At 41.8% G+C, this 17,511-nt stretch overlaps 1 protein-coding gene across 1 annotated transcript in view; it reads left to right on the top strand.

The window, feature by feature from the left end:
- Window positions 1-17,511, top strand: part of FLVCR2 (FLVCR heme transporter 2) — a 364,922-nt gene that overhangs the window by 156,135 nt on the left and 191,276 nt on the right. The window contains exons 6-7 of the mRNA XM_053697130.1: window positions 1,367-1,470; window positions 4,913-5,023. Coding sequence (XP_053553105.1) covers window positions 1,367-1,470; window positions 4,913-5,023 — 215 coding nt within the window. The remainder of the gene's footprint in view (window positions 1-1,366; window positions 1,471-4,912; window positions 5,024-17,511) is intronic.

Raw genomic sequence — 17,511 nt, 5'->3', positions numbered from 1 at the left:
TGTATGCTGTGTGTGTATATAGGTACTCACTTCTCTGTATGCTGTGTGTGTATAGGTACTCACTTCTCTGTATGCTGTGTGTGTATAGGTACTCACTTCTCTGTATGCTGTGTGTGTATATAGGTACTCACTTCTCTGTATGCTGTGTGTGTATATATTTACTCACTTCTCTGTATGTGGTGTGTGTGTGTATATAGGTACTCACTTCTCTGTATGCTGTGTGTGTATATAGGTACTCACTTCTCTGTATGCTGAGTGTATATAGGTGCTCACTTCTCTGTACGCTGTGTGTGTATATAGGTGCTCACTTCTCTTTATGCTGTGTGTGTATATAGGTACTCACTTCTCTGTATGCTGTGTGTGTATATAGGTGCTCACTTCTCTGTATGCTGTGTGTGTATATAGGTGCTCACTTCTCTGTATGCTGTGTGTGTATATAGGTGCTCACTTCTCTGTATGCTGTGTGTGTATATAGGTACTCACTTCTCTGTATGCTGTGTGTGTATATAGGTACTCACTTCTCTGTATGCTGTGTGTGTATATAGGTACTCACTTCTCTGTATGCTGTGTGTGTATATAGGTACTCACTTCTCTGTATGTGGTGTGTGTGTGTGTATAGGTACTCACTTCTCTGTATGTGGTGTGTGTGTGTGTATAGGTACTCACTTCTCTGTATGTGGTGTGTGTGTGTGTATAGGTACTCACTTCTCTGTATGTGGTGTGTGTGTATATAGGTACTCACTTCTCTGTATGCTGTGTGTGTATATAGGTACTCACTTCTCTGTATGCTGTGTGTGTATATAGGTACTCACTTCTCTGTATGTTGTGTGATATAGGTACTCACTTCTCTGTATGCTTTGTGTGTATATAGGTACTCACTTCTCTGTATGCTGTGTGGGTATATAGGTACTCCTCTGTATGCTGTGTGTGTGCTTATAGGTGCTCACTTCTCTGTATGCTGTGTGTATATAGGTACTCACTTCTCTGTATCCTGTGTGTGTGTGTGTGTATATACTGTATGTACTCACTTCTCTGTATGCTGTGTGTGTATATATGTATATATAGGTACTCACTTCTCTGTATGCTGTGTGTGTATATAGGTATAGGAGTTTACCTATCTGTACACCGCATGTGTGAAGGTGCTCACCTATCTGTATGTCGGGCGTGTATAGGTGCTCACCGCTCTATGTGCTATGTATGTGTGTCGGTACTCGCCACTCTATATGCTATATATGTGTGTAGGTACTCACCTCTCTGTATGCCAGGTGTGTATAGGTACTCGCCTCTCTATATGCTATGTATGTGTGTAGGTATTGTCCCCTCTTGTTTCAGTGCTCTCAGTTTACCCACGTCTTTGTATTTGCAGGGGGAGGAGGTGAATGCTGGTCGGATCGGACTTACCATCACTATCTCAGGAATGTGCGGTGCTTTGGTCACTGGCTTTTGGCTTGACAGAACCAAAACATACAAGTAAGTATCAGTATGTTGTCCCTGTCCCCCCAGGTGAGCTGTATGTGCTTGCATGACATTCTTACATGTGACCCATGTCTGGGCTTGCATGATGTGACACACACATGAGCTGAGTGTGTGTTTGCATGATGGGCTCCATGAGCTGAGTGTGTGTGTGTTTGCATGATGGGCTCCATGAGCTGAGTGTGTGTTTGCATGGTGGACTCCATGAGCTGAGTGTGTGTGTTTGCATGGTGGACTCCATGAGCTGAGTGTGTGTGTGTGTGCATGGTGGGCTCCATGAGCTGGGTGTGTGTGTGTGCATGGTGGGCTCCATGAGCTGGGTGTGTGTGTTTGCATGGTGGGCTCCATGAGCTGAGTGTGTGTGTTTGCATGGTGGGTTCCATGAGCTGAGAGTGTGTGTGTGTGTGTGCATAGTGGGCTCCATGAGCTGGGTGTGTGTGTTTTCATGGTGGGGTCCATGAGCTGAGTGTGTGTGTGTGTTTGCATGGTAGGCTCCATGAGCTGAGTGTGTGTTTGCATGGTGGGCTCCATGAGCTGAGTGTGTGTTTGCATGGTGGGCTCCATGAGCTGAGTGTGTGTTTGCATGGTGGGCTCCATGAGCTGGGTGTGTGTGTTTGCATGGTGGGGTCCATGAGCTGAGTGTGTGTGTTTGCATGGTGGGGTCTATGAGCTGAGTGTGTGTGTTTGCATGGTGGGGTCTATGAGCTGAGTGTGTGTGTGTTTGCATGGTGGGGACCATAAGCTGAGTGTGTGTGTTTGCATCGTGGGGTCCATGAGCTGAGTGTGTGTTTGCATGGTGGGCTCCATGAGCTGAGTGTGTGTTTGCATGGTGGGGACCATAAGCTGAGTGTGTGTGTTTGCATCGTGGGGTCCATGAGCTGAGTGTGTGTTTGCATGGTGGGCTCCATGAGCTGAGTGTGTGTGTTTGCTTGGTGGGCTCCATGAGCTGAGTGTGTGTTTGCATGTTCGGCTCCATGAGCTGAGTGTGTGTGTTTGCATGGTGGGCTCCATGAGCTGGGTGTGTGTGTTTGCATGGTGGGCTCCATGAGCTGAGTGTGTGTGTTTTCATGGTGGGGTCCATGAGCTGAGTGTGTGTGTGTTTGCATGGTGGGGTCCATGAGCTGAGTGTGTGTGTTTGCATGGTGGGGTCCATGAGCTGAGTGTGTGTGTGTTTGCATGGTGGGCTCCATGAGCTGAGTGTGTGTGTTTGCATGGTGGGGACCATAAGCTGAGTGTGTGTATTTGCATTGTGGGTTCCATGAGCTGAGTGTGTGTTTGCATGGTGGGCTCCATGAGCTGAGTGTGTGTGTTTGCTTGGTTGGCTCCATGAGCTGAGTGTGTGTTTGCATGTTCGGCTCCATGAGCTGAGTGTGTGTGTTTGCATGGTGGGCTCCATGAGCTGGGTGTGTGTGTTTGCATGGTGGGCTCCATGAGCTGAGTGTGTGTGTTTGCATGGTGGGGTCCATGAGCTGAGTGTGTGTGTGTTTGCATGATGGGCTCCATGAGCTGAGTGTGTGTTTGCATGATGGGCTCCATGAGCTGAGTGTGTGTGTTTGCATGGTGGACTCCATGAGCTGAGTGTGTGTGTGTGTGCATGGTGGGCTCCATGAGCTGGGTGTGTGTGTTTGCATGGTGGGCTCCATGAGCTGAGTGTGTGTGTTTGCATGGTGGGTTCCATGAGCTGAGTGTGTGTGTGTGTGTGCATAGTGGGCTCCATGAGCTGGGTGTGTGTGTTTGCATGGTGGGGTCCATGAGCTGAGTGTGTGTGTTTTCATGGTGGGGTCCATGAGCTGAGTGTGTGTGTGTGTTTGCATGGTAGGCTCCATGAGCTGAGTGTGTGTTTGCATGGTGGGCTCCATGAGCTGAGTGTGTGTTTGCATGGTGGGCTCCATGAGCTGAGTGTGTGTTTGCATGGTGGGCTCCATGAGCTGGGTGTGTGTGTTTGCATGGTGGGGTCCATGAGCTGAGTGTGTGTGTTTGCATGGTGGGGTCTATGAGCTGAGTGTGTGTGTTTGCATGGTGGGGTCTATGAGCTGAGTGTGTGTGTGTTTGCATGGTGGGGACCATAAGCTGAGTGTGTGTTTGCATCGTGGGGTCCATGAGCTGAGTGTGTGTTTGCATGGTGGGCTCCATGAGCTGAGTGTGTGTGTTTGCTTGGTGGGCTCCATAAGCTGAGTGTGTGTTTGCATGTTCGGCTCCATGAGCTGAGTGTGTGTGTTTGCATGGTGGGCTCCATGAGCTGGGTGTGTGTGTTTGCATGGTGGGCTCCATGAGCTGAGTGTGTGTGTTTTCATGGTGGGGTCCATGAGCTGAGTGTGTATGTGTTTGCATGGTGGGGTCCATGAGCTGAGTGTGTGTGTTTGCATGGTGGGGTCCATGAGCTGAGTGTGTGTGTGTTTACATGGTGGGCTCCATGAGCTGAGTGTGTGTGTTTGCATGGTGGGGACCATAAGCTGAGTGTGTGTATTTGCATTGTGGGTTCCATGAGCTGAGTGTGTGTTTGCATGGTGGGCTCCATGAGCTGAGTGTGTGTGTTTGCTTGGTTGGCTCCATGAGCTGAGTGTGTGTTTGCATGTTCAGCTCCATGAGCTGAGTGTGTGTGTTTGCATGGTGGGCTCCATGAGCTGGGTGTGTGTGTTTGCATGGTGGGCTCCATGAGCTGAGTGTGTCTGTTTTCATGGTGGGGTCCATGAGCTGAGTGTGTGTGTTTGCATGGTGGGGTCCATGAGCTGAGTGTATGTGTTTGCATGGTGGGGTCCATGAGCTGAGTGTGTGTGTGTTTGCATGGTGGGCTCCATGAGCTGAGTGTGTGTGTTTGCATGGTGGGGACCATAAGCTGAGTGTGTGTATTTGCATCGTGGGTTCCATGAGCTGAGTGTGTGTTTGCATCGTGGGCTCCATGAGCTGAGTGTGTGTGTTTGCATGGTGGGCTCCATGAGCTGAGTGTTTGTGTTTGCATGTTGGGGTCCATGAGCTGAGTGTGTGTGTTTGCATGTTGGGCTCCATGAGCTGAGTGTGTGTGTTTGCATGTTGGGGTCCATGATGTTTGGATCCATGAGCAGAGTATGTGTTTGCATGTTGGGGTCCATGAGCTAAGTGTGTGCTTGCATGGTGGGCTCCATGAGCTGAGTGTGTGTTTGCATCGTGGGCTCCATGAGCTGAGTGTGTGTTTGCATGTTGGGGTCCATGAGCTGAGTGTGTGTTTGCATGATGGGGTCCATGAACTGAGTGTGTGTTTGCATGTTGGACTCCATGAGCTGAGTGTGTGTTTGCATGGTGGGGTCCATGAGCTGAGTGTGTGTTTGCATGGTGGGGTCCATGAGCTGAGTGTGTGTTTGCATGGTGGGGTCCATGTGTGTATGTGCACTGCCCCGCAAGTCCTGCACATTTTGTCACATGACCTGAGTGCATAGAATAACAATGTTTTGTATACTCTCAGACAGACCACGCTTTTTGTGTACGTACTGTCCCTGACTGGGCTGGTTATCTTCACGTTCATCCTGAATCTTGGTCATCTGTGGGCCGTCTTCCTCACAGCTGGGATACTGGGGTATGTACACTGTGTGTGAGTGTATGCAGTGTGTGTTTACTGTTTATGGTGTGTGAATGTAATAGTGTGTGTTTACTGCATATGGGTTGAGTATACAGTGTGTAAATGTATTTAGTGCACGTTTACTGTATATGGGGTGAGTATACTGTGTGTGTGTGTGTATGTAGTGTGTGTTTACTGTATATGGGGTGAGTATACTGTGTGTGAGCGTATGTAGTGTGTGTCTAATGTATATGGGGTGAGTATACTGTGTGTGAGTGTATGTAGTGCGTGTTTACTGTATATGGGGTGAGTATACTGTGTGTGAGTGTATGTAGTGCGTGTTTACTGTATATGGGGTGAGTATACAGTGTGTGAGTGTATGTAGTGCGTGTTTACTGTATATGGGGTGAGTATACTGTGTGTGAGTGTATGTAGTGTACAATCTATATTACAGTTGTACTGTTGTGCTAATCTGTATTACAGTTGTACTGTTGTGCTTATCTGTATTACAGTTGTGCTAATCTGTATTACAGTTGTACTGTTGTGCTAATCTGTATTACAGTTGTACTGTTGTGCTAATCTGTATTACAGTTGTACTTTTGTGCTAATCTATATTACAGTTGTACTGTTGTGCTAATCTATATTAGGTTGTACTGTTGTACTAATCTGTATTAGGTTGTACTGTTGTGCTAATCTGTATTAGGTTGTATTGTTGTGCTAATCTGTATTAGGTTGTACTGTTGTGCTAATCTGTATTACAGTTGTACTGTTGTGCTAATCTGTATTACAGTTGTACTGTTGTGCTAATCTGTATTACAGTTGTACTTTTGTGCTAATCTATATTACAGTTGTACTGTTGTGCTAATCTATATTACAGTTGTACTGTTGTGCTAATCTATATTACAGTTGTACTGTTGTGCTAATCTGTATTACAGTTGTACTGTTGTGCTAATCTGTATTACAGTTGTACTGTTGTGCTTATCTGTATTACAGTTGTACTGTTGTGCTAATCTTTATTACAGTTATACTGTTGTGCTAATCTGTATTACAGTTGTGCTAATCTGTATTACAGTTGTGCTAATCTGTATTACAGTTATACTGTTGTGCTAATCTGTATTACAGTAATGTGTTTATCTGTATTACAGTTGTACTGTTGTGCTAATCTGTATTACAGTTGTACTGTTGTGCTAATCTGTATTACAGTTGTACTGTTGTGCTAATCTGTATTACAGTTGTAATGCGTTTGTCTATATTACAGTTGTACTGTAGTGCTAATCTGTATTACAGTTATACTGTTGTGCTAATCTATATTACAGCTGTACTGTTGTGCTAATCTATATTACAGTTGTACTGTTGTGCTAATCTGTATTACAGTTGTACTGTTGTGCTAATCTATATTACAGTTGTACTGTTGTGCTAATCTATATTACAGTTGTACTGCTGTGCTAATCTATATTATAGTTGTGCTAATCTTTATTACAGTTGTACTGTTGTGCTAATCTGTATTACAGTTGTACTGTAGTGCTAATCTGTATTACAGTTATACTGTTGTGCTAATCTATATTACAGTTGTACTGTTGTGCTAATCTATATTACAGCTGTACTGTTGTGCTAATCTATATTACAGTTGTACTGTTGTGCTAATCTGTATTACAGTTGTACTGTTGTGCTAATCTATATTACAGTTGTACTGTTGTGCTAATCTATATTACAGTTGTACTGCTGTGCTAATCTATATTATAGTTGTGCTAATCTTTATTACAGTTGTACTGTTGTGCTAATCTGTATTACAGTTGTACTGTTGTGCTAATCTGTATTACAGTTGTACTGTTGTGCTAATCTGTATTACAGTTGTACTGTTGTGCTACTCTGTATTACAGTTGTAATGCGTTTGTCTATATTACAGTTGTACTGTTGTGCTTATCTGTATTACAGTTGTGCTATTGTGCTTATCTGTATTACAGTTGTGCTAATCTGTATTACAGTTGTACTGTTGTGCTAATCTGTATTACAGTTGTACTGTTGTGCTAATCTGTATTACAGTTGTACTGTTGTGCTAATCTGTATTACAGTTGTACTGTTGTGCTAATCTGTATTACAGTTGTACTGTTGTGCTAATCTGTATTACAGTTGTACTGTTGTGCTTATCTGTATTACAGTTGTGCTGTTGTGCTAATCTGTATTACAGTTGTACTGTTGTGCTAATCTGTATTACAATTGGGCGTAGTGATCGTACACTTGTTGAATGCTTAAATATCTTAGAATATGAAGTTTAATTTTTTTTGTGCTAATCTATATTACTGTTGTGCTAATCTATATTACAGTTGTACTGTTGTCCTAATCTATATTACAGTTGTACTGTTGTCCTAATCTATATTACAGTTGTACTGTTGTGCTAATCTATATTACAGTAGTACTGTTGTGCTAATCTATATTACAGTTGTACTGTGTTTATCTGCATTACAGTTGTACTGTTGTGCTAATCTGTATTACAGTTGTACTGTTGTGCTAATCTATATTACAGTTGTACTGTTGTGCTAATCTATATTATAGTTGTACTGTTGTGCTAATCTGTATTACAGTTGTACTGTTGTGCTAATCTATATTACAGTTGTACTGTTGTGCTAATCTATATTACAGTAGTACTGTTGTGCTAATCTATATTACAGTTGTACTGTGTTTATCTGCATTACAGTTGTACTGTTGTGCTAATCTGTATTACAGTTGTACTGTTGTGCTAATCTGTATTACAGTTGTACTGTTGTGCTGATCTATATTACAGTTGTACTGTTGTGCTAATCTGTATTACAGAAAATATCAAAGCGCCAGCTGACCGGCAGGGTTCAAAATGTGAAACCAATTTCTTCACAATTGGATTATAACAAAGTGGTTTATTCAAAATAATATTAAAAATATTAAAACATAGATTCTTGGCAATTTTTTGACAATCTTAAAAGAGTTTAAAACAATTGGTGTACAAATTCGATATACATATAGTGGATTATCTAACATGGATCCACATGTTGCATTTAACAATAAAAGGTGCCTTCGAAATGAACAGTAAAACAAATTGTCCTATAGCAGTGTTATCTGTGGTAATTATGGATAACTCAAGTATTGTGGCTTAGAAACATCCAGAAATAAAATAAACGATCCTATAACAGTGCTACCTACTATAGTTATCAGACCGGATCTCAGATTATACAATAAAGTATATGATTCTGTGACAATGTTACCTGCTAGAATTTTTGCACAGTTTAAAACAGACCGGTTATAGATATCTCTAATGCGGTTATGTTTGAAAGTAGCTTTTACACACGAATATGGCCAGAGTAGTTTTATCTCTCTGTGGATATATTTTCAAATAAGTAGAAAGTGGGCTGTGGCCTCAACCCGTACCAGTTCCTTATGCTTTAAGTTGAAAGAATAGAACCGATCGACTGTACCTCACAAGGATCAGTGACCGTTCTCCGCTAGCGGAAAGAGAAGAGGATGTGTGCTGAATACACGCTAATTGTGTGACAGGTAATAATAGTGCAGATGGTTTTTCAAACAGATATATAAATTGGAATGCTACTCACCAGTCGACGCGTTTCGGTCAAACATAGACCTTTTAAAGTCTTGAAAAAGGTCTATGTTTGACCGAAACGCGTCGACTGGTGAGTAGCATTCCAATTTATATATCTGTTTGAAAAACCATCTGCACTATTATTATTTCTTTCGGCAGAAGGAATAAAGACCTGGGTGACGCTGGAGCTGCAAATTGTCTATTGACGCTGAAGCCCAATCCCCGCTACAGGCAATAATACCTCACATAGACTGTTAAACCACAGAAAGAGGAATTATCTTAACTTGGAACACTTTAACTTTGACTATTAACGAAAATATCTTATTTCTCCAACATAGGTGTGTCCGGTCCACGGCGTCATCCTTACTTGTGGGATATTCTCTTCCCCAACAGGAAATGGCAAAGAGCCCAGCAAAGCTGGTCACATGATCCCTCCTAGGCTCCGCCTACCCCAGTCATTCTCTTTGCCGTTGTACAGGCAACATCTCCACGGAGATGGCTTAGAGTTTTTTAGTGTTTAACTGTAGTTTTTATTATTCAATCAAGAGTTTGTTATTTTAAAATAGTGCTGGTATGTACTATTTACTCTGAAACAGAAAAGAGATGAAGATTTCTGTTTGTAAGAGGAAAATGATTTTAGCAACCGTTACTAAAATCGATGGCTGTTCCACACAGGACTGTTGAGAGGAATTAACTTCAGTTGGGGGAACAGTGAGCAGACTTTTGCTGCTTGAGGTATGACACATTCTAACAAGACGATGTAATGCTGGAAGCTGTCATTTTCCCTATGGGATCCGGTAAGCCATTTTTATTACAGAGTAAATAAGGGCTTCACAAGGGCTTGTTAAGACTGTAGACATTTTCTGGGCTAAATCGATTCATATATAACATATTTAGCCTTGAGGAATCATTTAATATGGGTATTTTTGTAAAATAATATCGGCAGGCACTGTTTTAGACACCTTATTCTCTAGGGGCTTTCCCTAATCATAGGCAGAGCCTCATTTTCGCGCCGGTATTGCGCACTTGTTTTTGAGAAGCATGACATGCAGTCGCATGTGTGAGGAGCTCTGATACATAAAAAAGACTTTCTGAAGGCGTCATTTGGTATCGTATTCCCCTTTGGGCTTGGTTGGGTCTCAGCAAAGCAGATACCAGGGACTGTAAAGGGGTTAAAGATAAAAACGGCTCCGGTTCCGTTATTTTAAGGGTTAAAGCTTCCAAATTTGGTGTGCAATACTTTTAAGGCTTTAAGACACTGTGGTGAAATTTTGGTGAATTTTGAACAATTCCTTCATATTTTTTCGCAATTGCAGTAATAAAGTGTGTTCAGTTTAAAATTTAAAGTGACAGTAACGGTTTTATTTTAAAACGTTTTTTGTACTTTGTTATCAAGTTTATGCCTGTTTAACATGTCTGAACTACCAGATAGACTGTGTTCTGAATGTGGGGAAGCCAAGGTTCCTTCTCATTTAAATAGATGTGATTTATGTGACACTGAAAATGATGCCCAAGATGATTCCTCAAGTGAGGGGAGTAAGCATGGTACTGCATCATTCCCTCCTTCGTCTACACCAGTCTTGCCCACTCAGGAGGCCCCTAGTACATCTAGCGCGCCAATACTCCTTACTATGCAACAATTAACGGCTGTAATGGATAATTCTATCAAAAACATTTTAGCCAAAATGCCCACTTATCAGCGTAAGCGCGACTGCTCTGTTTTAGATACTGAAGAGCATGAGGACGCTGATGATAATGGTTCTGATATGCCCCTACACCAGTCTGAGGGGGCCAGGGAGGTTTTGTCTGAGGGAGAAATTTCAGATTCAGGGAAAATTTCTCAACAAGCTGAACCCGATGTGATTTCATTTAAATTTAAGTTGGAACATCTCCGCGCTCTGCTTAAGGAGGTGTTATCCACTCTGGATGATTGTGAGAATTTGATCATCCCAGAGAAACTATGTAAAATGGACAAGTTCCTAGAGGTCCCGGGGCCTCCAGAAGCTTTTCCTATACCCAAGCGGGTGGCGGACATTGTAAATAAAGAATGGGAAAGGCCCGGTATACCTTTCGTCCCTCCCCCCATATTTAAAAAATTGTTTCCCATGGTCGACCCCAGAAAGGACTTATGGCAGACAGTCCCCAAGGTCGAGGGGGCGGTTTCTACTTTAAACAAACGCACCACTATACCCATAGAAGATAGTTGTGCTTTCAAAGATCCTATGGATAAAAAATTAGAAGGTTTGCTTAAAAAGATGTTTGTTCAGCAAGGTTACCTTCTACAACCAATTTCATGCATTGTCCCTGTCACTACAGCCGCGTGTTTCTGGTTCGATGAGCTAGAAAAGGCGATCGATAGTGATTCTCCTCCTTATGAGGAGATTATGCACAGAATCCGTGCTCTCAAATTGGCTAATTCTTTCACCCTAGACGCCACTTTGCAATTGGCTAGGTTAGCGGCGAAAAATTCTGGGTTTGCTATTGTGGCGCGCAGAGCGCTTTGGTTGAAATCTTGGTCAGCGGATGCGTCTTCCAAGAACAAATTGCTTAACATTCCTTTCAAGGGGAAAACGCTGTTTGGCCCTGACTTGAAAGAGATTATCTCTGATATCACTGGGGGTAAGGGCCATGCCCTTCCTCAGGATAGGTCTTTCAAGGCCAAAAATAAACCTAATTTTCGTCCCTTTCGTAGAAACGGACCAGCCCCAAGTGCTACGTCCTCTAAGCAAGAGGGTAATACTTCTCAAGCCAAGCCAGCCTGGAGACCAATGCAAGGCTGGAACAAGGGAAAGCAGGCCAAGAAGCCTGCCACTGCTACCAAGACAGCATGAAATGTTGGCCCCCGATCCGGGACCGGATCTGGTGGGGGGCAGACTCTCTCTCTTCGCTCAGGCTTGGGCAAGAGATGTTCTGGATCCTTGGGCACTAGAAATAGTCTCCCAAGGTTATCTTCTGGAATTCAAGGGGCCTCCCCCAAGGGGGAGGTTCCACAGGTCTCAATTGTCTTCAGACCACATAAAGAGACAGGCATTCTTGCATTGTGTAGAAGACCTGTTAAAAATGGGAGTGATTCATCCTGTTCCATTAGGAGAACAAGGGATGGGGTTCTACTCCAATCTGTTCGTAGTTCCCAAAAAAGAGGGAACGTTCAGACCAATCTTGGATCTCAAGATCCTAAACAAGTTTCTCAAGGTTCCATCGTTCAAAATGGAAACTATTCGAACAATTCTTCCTTCCATTCAGGAAGGTCAATTCATGACCACGGTGGATTTAAAGGATGCGTATCTACATATTCCTATCCACAAGGAACATCATCGGTTCCTAAGGTTCGCATTCCTGGACAAGCATTACCAGTTCGTGGCACTTCCTTTCGGATTAGCCACTGCTCCAAGGATTTTCACAAAGGTACTAGGGTCCCTTCTAGCGGTACTAAGACCAAGGGGCATTGCAGTAGTACCTTACTTGGACGACATTCTGATTCAAGCGTCGTCCCTTCCTCAAGCAAAGGCTCACACGGACATAGTCCTGGCCTTTCTCAGATCTCACGGATGGAAAGTGAACGTAGAAAAGAGTTCTCTATCTCCGTCAACAAGGGTTCCCTTCTTGGGAACAATAATAGACTCTTTAGAAATGAGGATTTTTCTGACAGAGGCCAGAAAAACAAAACTTCTAAACTCTTGTCAAACACTTAATTCCGTTCCTCTTCCTTCCATAGCGCAGTGCATGGAAGTAATAGGTTTGATGGTAGCGGCAATGGACATAGTTCCTTTTGCGCGCATTCATCTAAGACCATTACAACTGTGCATGCTCAGTCAGTGGAATGGGGACTATACAGACTTGTCTCCGACGATTCAAGTAAATCTGAGGACCAGAGACTCACTCCGTTGGTGGCTGTCCCTGGACAACCTGTCACAAGGGATGACCTTCCGCAGACCAGAGTGGGTCATTGTCACGACCGACGCCAGTCTGATGGGCTGGGGCGCGGTCTGGGGACTCCTGAAAGCTCAGGGTCTTTGGTCTCGGGAAGAATCTCTTCTACCGATAAATATTCTGGAACTGAGAGCGATATTCAATGCTCTCAAGGCTTGGCCTCAGCTAGCGAAAGCCAAGTTCATACGGTTTCAATCAGACAACATGACGACTGTTGCGTACATCAACCATCAGGGGGGAACAAGGAGTTCCCTGGCGATGGAAGAAGTAACCAAAATCATTCAATGGGCGGAGACTCACTCCTGCCACCTGTCTGCAATCCACATTCCAGGGGTGGAAAATTGGGAAGCGGATTTTCTGAGTCGTCAGACATTACATCCGGGGGAGTGGGAACTCCATCCGGAAATCTTTGCCCAAATTACTCAATTGTGGGGCATTCCAGACATGGATCTGATGGCCTCTCGTCAGAACTTCAAGGTTCCTTGCTACGGGTCCAGATCCAGGGATCCCAAGGCGACTCTAGTAGATGCACTAGTAGCACCTTGGACCTTCAAACTAGCTTATGTATTCCCGCCGTTTCCTCTCATCCCCAGGCTGGTAGCCAGGATCAATCAGGAGAGGGCGTTGGTGATCTTGATAGCTCCTGCGTGGCCACGCAGGACTTGGTATGCAGATCTGGTGAATATGTCATCGGCTCCACCATGGAAGCTACCTTTGAGACGAGACCTTCTTGTTCAAGGTCCGTTCGAACATCCGAATCTGGTCTCACTCCAGCTGACTGCTTGGAGATTGAACGCTTGATCTTATCAAAACGAGGGTTCTCAGATTCTGTTGATACTCTTGTTCAGGCCAGAAAGCCTGTAACTAGAAAAATTTACCACAAAATATGGAAAAAATATATCTGTTGGTGTGAATCTAAAGGATTCCCTTGGAACAAGGTAAAGATTCCTAAGATTCTATCCTTTCTTCAAGAAGGATTGGAGAAAGGATTATCGGCAAGTTCCTTGAAGGGACAGATTTCTGCCTTGTCTGTGTTACTTCACAAAAAGCTGGCAGCTGTGCCAGATGTTCAAGCCTTTGTTCAGGCTCTGGTTAGAATCAAGCCTGTTTACAAACCTTTGACTCCTCCTTGGAGTCTCAACTTAGTTCTTTCAGTTCTTCAGGGGGTTCCGTTTGAACCCTTGCATTCCGTTGATATTAAGTTATTATCTTGGAAAGTTTTGTTTTTGGTTGCAATTTCTTCTGCTAGAAGAGTTTCAGAATTATCTGCTCTGCAGTGTTCTCCTCCTTATCTGGTTTTCCATGCAGATAAGGTGGTTTTACGTACTAAACCTGGTTTTCTTCCGAAAGTTGTTTCTAACAAAAACATTAACCAGGAGATAGTCGTGCCTTCTTTGTGTCCGAATCCAGTTTCAAAGAAGGAACGTTTGTTGCACAATTTGGATGTTGTTCGCGCTCTAAAATTCTATTTAGATGCTACAAAGGATTTTAGACAAACATCTTCCTTGTTTGTTGTTTATTCTGGTAAAAGGAGAGGTCAAAAAGCAACTTCTACCTCTCTCTCTTTTTGGATTAAAAGCATCATCAGATTGGCTTATGAGACTGCCGGACGGCAACCTCCTGAAAGAATCACAGCTCATTCCACTAGGGCTGTGGCTTCCACATGGGCCTTCAAGAACGAGGCTTCTGTTGATCAGATATGTAGGGCAGCGACTTGGTCTTCACTGCACACTTTTACCAAATTTTACAAGTTTGATACTTTTGCTTCTTCTGAGGCTATTTTTGGGAGAAAGGTTTTGCAAACCGTGGTGCCTTCCATTTAGGTGACCTGATTTGCTCCCTCCCTTCATCCGTGTCCTAAAGCTTTGGTATTGGTTCCCACAAGTAAGGATGACGCCGTGGACCGGACACACCTATGTTGGAGAAAACAGAATTTATGTTTACCTGATAAATTACTTTCTCCAACGGTGTGTCCGGTCCACGGCCCGCCCTGGTTTTTTAATCAGGTCTGATAATTTATTTTCTTTAACTACAGTCACCACGGTATCATATGGTTTCTCCTATGCAAATATTCCTCCTTTACGTCGGTCGAATGACTGGGGTAGGCGGAGCCTAGGAGGGATCATGTGACCAGCTTTGCTGGGCTCTTTGCCATTTCCTGTTGGGGAAGAGAATATCCCACAAGTAAGGATGACGCCGTGGACCGGACACACCGTTGGAGAAAGTAATTTATCAGGTAAACATAAATTCTGTTTTTCATCTTCATTTTTTGGTTATTATTTTGTCGGCTGTAATCATGCTGGTCACTAGTGATATTTGAGGAATCCACTGGAGCACACTTTATTATTTGGGAGACATCCGTGTTTTAAGTTTTGATTTCTATACAACTTTTTAAACACCTATTTTCATTGCCATATTTTGGATTTTTGGTTTTAAATATCGATACACAGTGTTTACTAGTATTAGCAATTTTGAATTATTTTATTGCAATTTTGAATTATTTTATTGCATTTCTACACATGGGACCTGGTAATTAGCACCAACCAAATTTTCTATTTTGTATTGTTTATTTTGACTTTTTCAAGAACTTACCTGTCACACAATTAGCGTGTATTCAGCACACATCCTCTTCTCTTTCCGCTAGCGGAGAACGGTCACTGATCCTTGTGAGGTACAGTCTATCGGTTCTATTCTTTCAACTTAAAGCATAAGGAACTGGTACGGGTTGAGGCCACAGCCCACTTTCTACTTATTTGAAAATATATCCACAGAGAGATAAAACTACTCTGGCCATATTCGTGTGTAAAAGCTACTTTCAAACATAACCGCATTAGAGATATCTATAACCGGTCTGTTTTAAACTGTGCAAAAATTCTAGCAGGTAACATTGTCACAGAATCATATACTTTATTGTATAATCTGAGATCCGGTCTGATAACTATAGTAGGTAGCACTGTTATAGGATCGTTTATTTTATTTCTGGATGTTTCTAAGCCACCATACTTGAGTTATCCATAATTACCACAGATAACACTGCTATAGGACAATTTGTTTTACTGTTCATTTCGAAGGCACCTTTTATTGTTAAATGCAACATGTGGATCCATGTTAGATAATCCACTATATGTATATCGAATTTGTACACCAATTGTTTTAAACTCTTTTAAGATTGTCAAAAAATTGCCAAGAATCTATGTTTTAATATTTTTAATATTATTTTGAATAAACCACTTTGTTATAATCCAATTGTGAAGAAATTGGTTTCACATTTTGAACCCTGCCGGTCAGCTGGCGCTTTGATATTTTCTGATTTTTCTTAAACGTTTCTGACCACTAGGGGTCACCCATCAGAGCTAAGGGTCTAATTAGTAGTAGGCGCTAAGTGATTTCTTCTCACTAATCTGTATTACAGTTGTACTGTTGTGCTAATCTGTATTACAGTTGTACTGTTGTGCTAATCTGTATTACAATTGGGCGTAGTGATCGTACGCTTGTTGAATGCTTAAATATCTTAGAATATGAAGTTTAATTTTTTTTGTGCTAATCTATATTACTGTTGTGCTAATCTATATTACAGTTGTACTGTTGTCCTAATCTATATTACAGTTGTACTGTTGTGCTAATCTATATTACAGTAGTACTGTTGTGCTAATCTATATTACAGTTGTACTGTATTTATCTGCATTACAGTTGTACTGTTGTGCTAATCTGTATTACAGTTGTACTGTTGTGCTAATCTGTATTAGGTTGTACTGTTGTGCTAATCTGTATTACAGTTGTACTGTTGTGCTAATCTGTATTACAGTTGTACTGTATTACAGTTGTATTGTTGTGCTAATCTGTATTAGGTTGAACTGTTGTGCTAATCTATATTACAGTTGTACTGTTGTGCTAATCTATATTACAGTTGTACTGTTGTGCTAATCTATATTACAGTTGTACTGTTGTGCTAATCTGTATTACTGTTGTACTAATCTATATTACAGTTGTACTGTTGTGCTAATTTTTATTACAGTTATGCTAATCTGTATTAGGTTGTACTGTTGTGCTAATCTATATTACAGTTGTACTGTTGTGCTAATCTATATTACAGTTGTACTGTTGTGCTAATCTATATTACAGTTGTACTGTTGTGCTAATCTGTATTACAGTTGTACTGTTGTGCTAATATGTATTACAGTTGTATTGTTGTGCTAATCTATATTACAGTTGTACTGTTGTGCTAATCTATATTACAGTTGTACTGTTGTGCTAATCTATATTACAGTTGTACTGTTGTGCTAATCTATATTTCAATTGTACTGTTGTGCTAATCTGTATTAGGTTGTACTGTTGTGCTAATATATAGTATAGTTTTACTGTTGGGCTAATCTATATTACAGTTGTACTGTTGTGCTAATCTATATTACAGTTGTACTGTTGTGCTAATCTGTATTACAGTTGTACTGTTGTGCTAATATGTATTACAGTTGTATTGTTGTGCTATTCTATATTACATTTGTACTGTTGTGCTAATTTTTATTACAGTTATGCTAATCTGTATTAGGTTGTACTGTTGTGCTAATCTATATTACAGTTGTACTGTTGTGCTAATCTATATTACAGTTGTACTGTTGTGCTAATCTATATTACAGTTGTACTGTTGTGCTAATCAATATTACAGTTGTACTGTTGTACTAATCTATATTACAGTTGTACTGTTGTGCTAATTTTTATTACAGTTATGCTAATCTGTATTAGGTTGTGCTAATCTATAGTATAGTTGTACTGTTGGGCTAATCTATATTACAGTTGTACTGTCGTGCTAATCAATATTACAGTTGTACTGTTGTGCTAATCTGTATTACAGTTGTACTGTTGTGCTAATCAATATTACAGTTGTACTGTTGTGCTAATCAATATTACAGTTGTACTGTTGTGCTAATCTATATTACAGTTGTACTGTTGTGCTAATCTATATTATAGTTGTGCTAATCTTTATTACAGTTGTACTGTTGTGCTAATCTGT

This window comes from Bombina bombina, chromosome 1 (assembly GCF_027579735.1).
Source record: "Bombina bombina isolate aBomBom1 chromosome 1, aBomBom1.pri, whole genome shotgun sequence".
NCBI classification, from domain to species: Eukaryota; Metazoa; Chordata; class Amphibia; order Anura; family Bombinatoridae; genus Bombina; species Bombina bombina.
Note: the sequence above shows the minus strand (reverse complement) of the source record. Positions and strands in the feature narration are given on the sequence as shown.